The sequence below is a fragment of the Lagopus muta genome, chromosome 8 (assembly GCF_023343835.1).
Source record: "Lagopus muta isolate bLagMut1 chromosome 8, bLagMut1 primary, whole genome shotgun sequence".
Taxonomy (NCBI): domain Eukaryota; kingdom Metazoa; phylum Chordata; class Aves; order Galliformes; family Phasianidae; genus Lagopus; species Lagopus muta.
The window spans coordinates 20366027-20376985 of record NC_064440.1 but is presented as its reverse complement, the minus strand read 5'-3'; the positions used below and the strand labels follow the sequence as shown (position 1 = coordinate 20376985).

At 42.6% G+C, this 10959-nt stretch overlaps 1 protein-coding gene across 1 annotated transcript; it reads left to right on the top strand.

The window, feature by feature from the left end:
- The first annotated feature begins 7253 nt into the window (after nucleotides 1-7253).
- ATP5MC3 (ATP synthase membrane subunit c locus 3) lies at nucleotides 7254-10389 on the top strand. Its single transcript, XM_048954043.1, has 5 exons — nucleotides 7254-7386; nucleotides 7459-7540; nucleotides 8417-8494; nucleotides 8853-9046; nucleotides 10141-10389. The coding sequence occupies exons 2-5, from the start codon at nucleotides 7502-7504 to the stop codon at nucleotides 10253-10255; spliced, it is 426 nt and encodes a 141-aa protein (XP_048810000.1). The 5' UTR covers nucleotides 7254-7386; nucleotides 7459-7501; the 3' UTR covers nucleotides 10256-10389.
- Nucleotides 10390-10959: the final 570 nt, after the last annotated feature.

Here is a 10959-nt window from a genome sequence, read left to right as displayed (position 1 = left end):
GCACTCTATAGGTATCTAATACGACTTAGACCATTTTCTTGTAAAGCAATTTGCTACTTAGACAGAGCATGAATGTGTAATTGAATTAAATTCTTGATTCAGCAAAATGCCCAAACTTCTAATGGGCTTAAGTCAAGTAAATATATACTGGTGAATTTCAGGCTGTGTGTCAACAAGTGTTGACATGTACTCTGAAACACAGAGGAGGTAAATAATTTCATGGGAACTCCTTGGGGACCTAGTGGGAAGTACATGCCAAGCACCTTGTTGGAGACATTTAGTCATACCCATCTGCTCCAAGACGGGTACGTGCCTAAATGCATTGCTCAAGCAATCCCTAAAAACACAACCCCCATGCTATCTAGCACAGCACATACAAACAAAACAGCCTAGAAAACACCAAAGGTGATTTGCATTTGTTTATACAAAATGTCACAAATTAGTACTTTTTTTTTTTTTTTTAAATACATCTAAAGAAACATAGAAAAAAACAGAGCTATGTAGCCCATGCTGATTTCAAGAAACCTCACCTATTCTGTAACTCTTTACTTTTGCATAACGCTGAAATCACAGCACGGATGTATATTTTGAAGTAATTGTGTTGGTGGTCCCTTCGTGCTTTCTGAACATCTAACAGTTAGCTAAGCAAACACACGTGACTGATTAAAAGAAGAAAGGGAACTATTTTTACAGGGACCATTAAACTTTAACTACCATCTGGCAGGGAATGATTAGAGAAGATCAAAATTAAGGCAGTCAACACAAATACTGTGTGGATACCTCAGGGAATTAATGTGGATGGAAGACGGTGAACTTGTGGCTATGTTAAGAGACAGGCAGAGAAGGAAGTGGTGAACACATCCTTTATGACTGCTGCTTTAATGGCCACATTCACAGCAACAGAAGCAGAGAAAGAAGAAATCAGGAGCACCTGGGAATAATCAGCAGCTTGCTGTCATAAAAAGAGAAAGTTAAAGCATTATACAAGAGCCACACCATTTTTGTTCCCCAACAAGCCAGGAAGGAAACTTTTATTGTGGAGGTGTGTTGAAGTTGGCAGGTAGTTAATATTCAGATTAGCCTGGTATCTTTACACAGGCATTTTAAATAGGGTATGTAATAAATCTTTTAATTGAATGACCTTACAGAGTACAGACCTGTGGTTGATCTGACTGAACACTGGATGTCACTATATATACACACTATTAGTCATTTTAGAGGCATTAAAAGCACTATCCAGACATGAACCTATGCATGCCCGCCATGTCTTTTTCAAATTAGCAAGCATATGCGTCTCTAATTATTGGTGTTCCTGAGATAGTAGTTTCAACGAGGTGAAGCTTGTGAGCTGTAGGAACACAGGTCGCTTCTCCAGGCAGCTCCCCTCCTACCCTGAGTTGTGATGCTCTTTGGTGCACTCTGGCTGAGTGCCACAGACCACCTCGGTTCTAGTGAAGAAGATGAGGTTTGGATGGAGGGATAACGAGCTAGTTGCTCACTGCAGCCCTCACAGCTGACATTTTACCACACAGCAATAACATTCGCCCTTGTGGTTGGTATTTATCTATCAAATTACAGCTCTCCCCAAACTGCAAGAGCCCCCAGGAGCCAGATCTCCCACATGGTGCAGGTGATCTCCAAGGAACACAGTAACCAAGATCCTGGATGGGGCACTGCTGGGAAGATCACTTTCTGGTCGTAATATCGGTATTGTCTCTCAAAAAGAACACAGATTTGACCGGTATGCGAGGCAATTGGAAATGCTAACAGCTGTGTGGAAGCCAGGCCATTAATAGAACTATGAGGGAATGCTTTTAGGAGCTAGGGGAAAGAAGAAAAAGAAGAGTGCCTCTGAGATCAAGTGATATTGAAAACAAAACAGTACTCTGCTCTAGAATGCCAGCTAAAAACTGTTAAAACTAAGGCAAGAAGACAAGTGAGAGGGAGAGATGTTGGGAGCAAATTATACAGCAATGTGCTAATGTTCTCTGAAATGAGACTATTTTCATTTCTTGAGTTCAGTATAGTATTTTGAAGATTGACTTTTCAGTATCATAGGAAATATATGTTAAGTATGCTTAAAAACCTATGAAATCTTATTAACTGTACCTGATTTCATAAACCTACATCAAAGAAAATAGGACCAGAAATATACCTGAAATGTACACTTAGTGCAAGTATTTTATAAGTCTAGACCTTGATTCTTGATAGATTTTTCAAATTCTAGTGTCTTCTTGTTACTCTAACCCTTGAAAAGCATTAGACCTTCAAAAATTTAACTCTTCTACATTTTCTTAAATGCAGTTTTATTTCAGGGAGATGTTAAATATAGGTTTAAAATAGCCTTAGGTTCTTTGATAGCATTAGGGGAGGTGGGCTTTTGGGTTTCATTGCCACAGATCCTGTCTAGACAGCAAAATGTTTAGAACTCAGTACTTAGAACTAAAGAAGTCTGCCTGTAGATTACCTGCACCAAATCTTATTTTATTCTGGAAAGTATTTTTGGAGAACTCTGGGCAAAACATTCTTAGCTACAAGGTTGCATCTTAAATTTGAGCACAGTGATCTGTGGAGGTGAAGCTTGGGAACAGATTTTGCACTTTCCTAAGGCATTTCTGGTTTCATAGAGTAATTCTGCAAACACAAGTAACCTGTTTGGGGGGGGGGAAATGGAGTCAGGTGCAGCTATAATATACTACAACGGTGTCAATTTTATATTATTATAGTATTTATAGATCATATACAGACTCCTCATTATAATAAACAGTTTACTGAGCAGCATTAATTTTGTCTTGTATGCATGCTGCTTTGGAATTGGGTGGGACTCAGATATGCCTTCTGCAAATTTGTCCAGAATCAGGAAAGTGCAAAAAGGCAATGCTCTGTCATCCTGACCTCAGGAACAAAGCTATTGAGAGCTGCTGGAAAGAGCAGTGCAGCTCTGCTAAACTCCTGCAGCTTGCTGCCTCTGCCTTGCTGCCGAGTCCTGCTAAGATGGCTTGCAGTACATAGAGCTGATGGCTCTCTCCTGTTAACAAGGAGCAGAGCAGTCACTCTCCACATGAAGAATACCAAGCACCACACCAAACTGAAAGAGAAATACGGAAGGCATTTGTTGATTTTTATTTTTATTTTTTTTAATAATGCCTCCAAGCATCTAGAGGTGTGATCCTATGTAATGAAGCATGTGGCCTTAAGCTGGAATTATTTACAAACAGCAGGATCTGCTGGCAAAAGAGATGGCTCTCACTGTGCTCTGAAAGCTGTCCCTCTAAAACCATGTTTGGTTAGCACCTCTGCCCTGCTGAAATTGGCATAGCTAATTCTGAGTGGGCACAGAGCCAGCACGGCAGATGGGGCTGAATGCAGGCATGCCAGGGACTGGCGTGTGCCTTGAGTCTAAGCACTTGGGACAGGATGCAGGCAGGGTGGGCTGTCTGAATTCCTGTGCTTTAGGTACAGGACATAACAATATATGATCTATTTTGTAGCTGTGAGCAAAATTAATTACAGCAATTTAAAAATAGCCCGCTTGAGCCATGCAAAGCACGGCAGTTGCCAGCTGAAGTGAACAACTATTTCCACAGGCTCAGACTGGCAGCAGCGTGGCAGGGCCGGGCTCAGGCTCAGTGCCATCCTGCAGGCTTTCTGCTGGGCCATCTGATGGAGGGCTTTGGGATGTTAACGGATGTTCTGTCTTTATCACTTCTTTTTGGGCACTCATCCTAAAGCAGTCTGCGAGTGTGAGAGAATTGAGACTCATACTTGCGAGATATGTCATTTACAATTAAGCAGGTGAATCTTGAATACATTAATGGCTGTGATCCCATCTTCCCTCCCACCAGGGACTATAAACTGGATCTACACACTGCAGAGAGGGAGAAACAGCCCAGAGTCACTTATTATATACATTATAAGTTACTCAAAAGCTGATTTAATCCCTAAATGGAAATTGGTAATGCTTATGTTTCTGAGAACTGGGCAGCTACATTATGTGTTTCTACCTTATCAACAACTAAAATACAGATCCCACAAACACATGCCCAGAGCCAAATGATTCTGAGAAACACCAAATAAAAAATCTCACAAACAGCTTAGATAGGATTGTTTAAAAACTATGAATCTGGTGTTGCCATACTCCCTGGTGAAACTTCCCTTTGCTTATGGTGTCTTCAACTTTAGCAGCCGGAAACTTTTGGACTTGGTGCTTCTACTACAGCCAAAATCTTGGCTGCCTGTGCTGTTCTCTGGATCTGTGGTGTAATTTTGTTGCCAGCTTTGCATTCTAAACCATGCAGTTAATGTTGCCAACTTACAGCTGAACTGTGTTTTCTGTTAGAAAAGATGTTCAGTGCATTGCTGGACTTATTCTAATTTAATCTTAGTGACATGCCGTAAACTAGCAATACATCTGTGTGTTCTATCCAATCACCATTTCAGTGACCATTTCAGGTATCAGCTGGGCTTTTTTTTGCAGCACAGCACAGAGGCAGACTGAACCAGCCATGGGAAACACATAAACCATCTGAGGAAAGCACTTGACTTGTGGGAGTTCTTGTTCTAAGAGATACTTTAATTCTGTAGGTTTTGAATTGTCTTTGTATTTATTAAAAAAAAAAAAAAGTGATTAAACATCAGTAGATTATTTTTGATGAAATGCGGTAACAAAACAAATTCCAAAAAAATATTGGGTAGATGCCTAATAGCAATGTTTAAACACATGAAAATGACCTGAAGGTGGCGACCATGACACATGTGGACTAACAGGTGGGAAACAAAGTAAAACTGTTTGTCAACCCGTTAAGAATTTTATATGTTCATTATTTCAGAAAAACCATAATTTTTCTTGACATAGAAAACGAATTTTTGAGGTCACATGCCATGCTGGGCTTTATAAAATTGTGGCTGCATTACTGAATATTTTTACTGGCATAGAGCATACTGAAACCAACCAGTAGGACATGAATGCTGGACAACAGAGTTTTGTTATCGCTTTGTTATCCAGGGTGAAAGTGATTCTACACCTCTTTCTGGCTGCTCTGGAGCCTTGGTCTCACTTTCCAACAGAATCCAGTAGCTAGGATGAAGGTGAGAACACCTTCCTTTGCTCGGTTTCTGTTGTAGTATTTTTTTTTTCCTGACAACTCTTTATTTAGATGTGTAATGGCTATTGTATATATACATATAATCATTCTGTAATTTAAAGCAGATCTTAGAAACCCAAAAATGACATAGCTGGGATTATTGTGATTTTTTTTTATTCAAATTGTACTAGAGCTCTTAATAGGATTTGTATACATCCAGAGTCTTGCTAAGTACAGACAAGGTGTGCTGTTTTGTTTTTTAGTTCATGCCATCAGTTTCTAGGACTCCAGTGTTAAAATAATCCATGAATAGTTGAGCAGAATGCTCTATAGCCTGAATTAGTTTTATGTTATTAATTGCCTTCAACTCTTCACTGAACAGAGCTGTTGAGACTAAAAGAAAATGAATCTAAGCAAAAAAGCAGCTTGGGTAAGTACTCCAAGGCATAAAGATCACTCAGGAAGCAGATTCTCCCTTTTCTGTGTTAAAGAGAACTTTACTATGATGAGAAGAAAGAAAAAACCCAAAACTCTACTGTCTGCTTTCCTGTGAAACATCACTTCCAATCCAGCCAAGTCAGCAATTAAAACTTCCAGAACTGCTAATGGCAAGATTTGCCAACTACTGATAATCAATAAAGCAAGTGGATCTGAACAGCATACTACCAAGAGAAATCCTACTTTAAGCAGAGCCTTATAATAATGGCTTAATTCCTTCTTTCTGGATCTAAGTCATTTTAAATATCACACAGCATATTAATTCTGCTCTATATAGCTTCCTCCCACAAGCTATTGCTCCAGTTATCCATTAATTGTGATTGGTAAGAGTCAACCACACAGCAGTGAATGGGAGAGGTGTGAGATAGTCTGTGCTGAAACATGGGCCAGACAGTGACAAACCCTGACTTTGTGCATCAGTAGCAATCAATGCCCTGCATAAATACAGAAGCTCTGGACAGCTAACCCGGAGGCAGGAACACCATTTCTACATTTTCACACACATTAGGACTTTCTCAGGAGGCTTTTGATCCAATTTTACTTTTCGGTGTCCTACCAGCTGGTAAGGGCTATCAAAATACAGTGGTTTTCCAAACACATCTCTTCTTCAAAAAAGCTGGGTTATTTTTTTGTTTGTTTGTTTGTTTTTAAGACTAGTGTGAGTGTGTGACATGCTTGGAGGTACTAATCACCTGCTGGCAGATAAAAATTAACCTGAAGGAATAGGTTTTGATCTAAGAGAGCTGTCTACTTAGACTTTGGACAGTGGGATTTCTCCTGACTAGATAAGATTTCCCCTTCAGCAGATACAGAACAGACATTCATCTCTTGTAAGTTATTAATAATGAACGTAGGATACTGACAGAGCCTTTGGAGCAAAGCACTCTGGACACAGCCATTTATTTGACATTGTACAGCATGTGACTTGCTGAATTTCTAAACGCATTCTTCTGACCCACTCTACAGCTGCCAGTGTTTGTATCTGGATGGAAACCAGCCCACAAACTCCAGCCAGAAATGCCTGCTTACAGGTACAGTGTATACACAAGATCCAACTCCCTGTAGAACTTAAGGGTTTAAACACATGCTGAACAAACAGGAATTGCGCCATTCTCTGGCACACCAGTGGACCGAGCAGCGTTTTATACAGATAAAAAACTGTGAGGTTAACAGAAGTCTTTTTTAAAGGAGACCTGCTTGAATTAAGCTGAGTAGGGTCCCTGAAGATCAGTAACTGCTCTCCTGACCCCTCCCTAAAGCAACAGCTGAGCTGGATGTAAAATGTAGTATCAGCTGTTATATCTTAAGTGCAACAATTAACAGGTGCTTAATGGTGGTGTCGATGCTGCTCAGACCGAGCAGCTTGTGCATGTTTTTGCACAGCATTCCAGAGTGGGAATCATAACAGAAAACGTATAGCACCGATGAGACTGCGGCTTGGTTGTGGGAGCTGACAGAAAAATGCGCAATGTGAAAAGGCACGGTGTCAGCTGGAGGATGGCAGAACACCCCAGCAAGGATGCAATAAGCAACTACGAAGCGTGCTGTTCCGTTGCCGAGGCTGCGGGGAGACCACAGAGCGGGCGTCCGGGCGTGGGCGTGGCCACGGGTGGGGGCGTGGCCACTGATGGGGCGTGTCGAGGCTCGCGCCCCCCGCCGCCGCCAATGGCGTCCGCATAAAGTGACCTTGGCGCCGTTTCCTCCTCTTCCGCCGCGCTGCATCCGGGTTCCCGCTGCCGGTCCCGCCGCGCCTGCGCACAGCCGCGCTCAGCCCGTCGGCCCCGAGGAGCGGCAGCCGCAGAGGGTGAGCGCCGGCCGGGGCATCCGCCCCCATCGCCGCCGTCGCGGCCCGCTCACCCTTTCGCTCTCTCCGCAGAGACTCCGGATCGTGGCCCCGGGGACGCCGCCCGCCCGCCGAGATGTTCGCCTGCGCCAAGCTCGCCGCTTCGCCCGCCCTGGTGAGTGGGTCGCTCCCGGACCCGCGGGCGGGCTCGCTCGCTCCTCCCCGCCGCCGGCACCGCCGCGGGGTGGCGGCTCTGCCACCGGGCGCCCGAGCCGGGCGGGCCCCGTGGGGCGAGGCGAGGTGGGGGCTTCCCGGGCGCGGGGCCGCGGTCTCCTTCCCGCATCCTTGGTGGGGCCCTTGGCCGAGGTGAGGAGTGCGAGGGGGGGCCGCGGTGCAGCCGGGCCCGGAGCGCTGCTGTAGGTCAAACTGCGGGCCGTGGTTTGGCCCGCACGGGGCTGGGCTTCTTGTCCTTGGGAGGCAAGGGGCTCTTCTCCTTCCCGATGTCCTTTCGCGCTGCAGAACGTCGCCGCTCGCGTGTCGCGCGCAAGGCTCTCCCTGCAGGAAGCGCTTTGTGCGCTGTGACCTTAGAGTGCTGGCAGCCCAAGGGCACGCGCAGGCCTCTTGTGAGACAGCCTTCATTCATTTATGCCTCGCGGCGTTTCCCAGTCTGAGCCGCGTCTGTGCGTTTAGCGGCTCGGGAATTAATTATGGTGGCTTTTATTTTTACGTTGTAAAATGTACGTTGCTGCCTGCCAGCCTGTTTGGCTCTTACGTGGCTGCCGATTTGTTCCCTTTCCTGTCAGTGTACCGCATGCACAGGCTCGCTGAATGGTCTTGCTGTTTGCTGTAATGGCTTTGGAAAACGGTGCTATTGAATTGCGTGTGGAGTTTGTTTCTGTATGGTGTTCTGTATATCTGGCTATGCAAAAATTGTTATCATTCTAATAAGGCAAGTGGTTTAGTAAATAATAGCCTTAATAACTTAAAGAAGATCTTATGAGGACAGTTGTAGCTAAGTACTTCTCTTTTAATTTTTTTCCTCCTCTTGCAGATCCGTGTTGGATCAAGAATCTTGTACAGACCAATTTCAGCATCTGTGTTTTCTAGGCCAGAGGCAAGGACTGGAGAGGTACCTTATAAACAAAATTCTGTATCTTCTTAAAGTACCTGGTGAGCCTATATGTTCTCAACCTAGAGTTCACTTGTACTAACACAAATATGCTCTGAAGCTTGCTTTAAATCAAACCTTTAATAATACTTGTTGCTGTCCTGCTGTTTCACTTAAGAAAAGTCCTTTGCATTTTATGTTGGTTGCTTTCAGGTAAACAGGTAACATTCTGAAGTCCTTATCTCTTATAGTCTCATCACTTGCAAGAGTAACTAGACTCTGGTTCTAATGCAACTTTTGTAACTATGAAGTAGTGCTGTGTCACCACAAATAGTCTGTGTCTGAATATAATGTTTTTTTTCATGTCTTGTTTTCTTAGGGCAAATCGACGCTTAATGGGGCCCAAAACACTGTCTCTCAACTAGCACTTAGGGAATTCCAGACTAGTGCTGTCAGCAGGGACATTGACACTGCTGCCAAATTCATTGGTGCTGGTGCTGCCACAGTAGGTGTGGCTGGATCTGGTGCTGGTATTGGAACAGTCTTCGGTAGTCTAATCATTGGCTACGCCAGGTAATCAATCTCCCTCAAACAAGTGTTGAATTACTTGCAGTTGTATCTTGATGCAGCATTCCCAGTAAGCCAAGTTGTAGTAAGAATAATGGAGGTGTATTAGGTTCTGTTAATATTGCTAGTGTTAAACATGGCTAAATGGAATAGTGTGAAGCTGCAGTATATTCAACAGGATGGCTCTCTGGATCAATTCAGAACTTCATTGTTTCACATTGATCCAGAACTGTCTGCGTGGACGAGAGACATGAAAGAAAAGAGATTGTTAGTCTTGGTCAGTGCTTTTGTCACTGAAGTTCAGTGTCTCAGCATTCACTTCCAGAACTGAATTCAAAATCTAGCCTAGATTCTCCCCTAGAAGAAGGGAGACGTCCTAAAGAGGAACTTAATAAAACAGACATTAAGGAAATATTTATTTCATTATTCTTTCTAGCAGTTAAGACCTAAGTCTTTTGTCTTAATAAAGGTTTTTTAAAAAACCCTGCTGAAGGCAAGGAAGTTCAGCTTTGATGCTTTGATTTAAGAAACATGAGAGGCTTTTCATACAAAATAAATGTCTCCTCTTTTGTCATAGGCATGAACGTCAGTAAGTTTTTGGAGTATTACTGCATATTGCTATGCTGAAAAGTCCTCCCCTTGCCCTGGAATAATGCATTGCGTTTTTTTTTTTTTTTAATAACAAACCATTGCATACTAATTTCCTTTGTCTAGATGGTTTCAGTTCCTGGATTTTTCTGTGAGCTACATAATGTTTTCAGCTTCCTTAGAGTACAGTTGTAATGTGAAAGATATGAAGTAAACTTATAGTGCTGATAGTTCCCATATGGGAAGAAAGTAGATGCAGAGAATGAATGTAGTCTATACTTACTTGGAAAAGACATATGTAATCTGCGTAATTTGAATCTAACCTTAATAACTAAGTCACTTCTCTTCCATGAAATCCTTGCTTATAGATAGCTTATGCTTGGATTTACTGAATTTTCTGTTATAGAATCTGTGCAAGGGGAGTATGAGATTCTAAATCTGTGAGAAACATTAAGCTGAGTATGAAAAACTTCTTGAAGATGAAAAGATCTTACACCTTTATTTTCTTCTAGAAATCCTTCTCTGAAGCAGCAGCTGTTCTCATATGCTATCCTGGGATTCGCCCTGTCTGAAGCTATGGGTCTCTTCTGTCTGATGGTTGCTTTCTTGATCCTATTTGCCATGTGAAAGGAGATCTGCCTGTAATATTGGCATTGGAATGTAATCCTGCATATTTTATGGGACTCCCAAAATGTTGGTGTCGTGGAAATTAATGCTATTTCCAAAGTCATTTCATTAAAGATAACAACTTTAACTGTCAACCTGTTGCTTGCATTTATTATCTTTCTTATTAGGGCATGACTTCATGTTGTGATTATGACATACCATGTCACAACAGTGACTTCAAGTCAAGAATAATATTTGTTGGAACGTCACTTGTTTGGTGAAGTCAATATGACTTATCCTAGGAAAATCAAAGGATGCATTGACAAAGTGTGAGGAGTTATACTTCTGGCCTTGTTCCTTAACCTATATCAAATTTATCCAGAGCTGTTTCTGTGCACAATTTTGTGGTGTTCTCCACCTCCTATCCCCTAACTAGCTGGCGCATGGAGTTTTGGCACCCCATGGTAGAATGAGCTAAACAATCCTCAAACAGCAATAAGGAAGTTCTGTTTGTATCTGTTGTCTGTTCCACTATGAATTTTGATCACTCTAGTAAAAGCTTTCTGCTTGGTTCTGATCAGTATCCAGGCTGAACTAAACTATTGGTTGACATTGTTCCAAAGCCTTTAGTTGTGGCACATGGGCATTATACTCTTACGTAATTACAGCATTCTTGGCATTACCTAACTAAAAGGGGGAATGTCCAGCTTCCTGATATAGTAAAG

What these genes read in the sequence shown, in the direction of transcription:
- ATP5MC3 (XM_048954043.1), top strand. Translation starts at nt 7,502, where the DNA reads ATGTTCGCCTGCGCCAAGCTCGCCGCTTCGCCCGCCCTG. An exon ending in TCGCCGCTTCGCCCGCCCTG is followed by an intron (nt 7,541 to 8,416) that starts GTGAGTGGGTCG and finishes CTCCTCTTGCAG; the next exon opens with ATCCGTGTTGGATCAAGAAT. An exon ending in CTAATCATTGGCTACGCCAG is followed by an intron (nt 9,047 to 10,140) that starts GTAATCAATCTC and finishes ATTTTCTTCTAG; the next exon opens with AAATCCTTCTCTGAAGCAGC.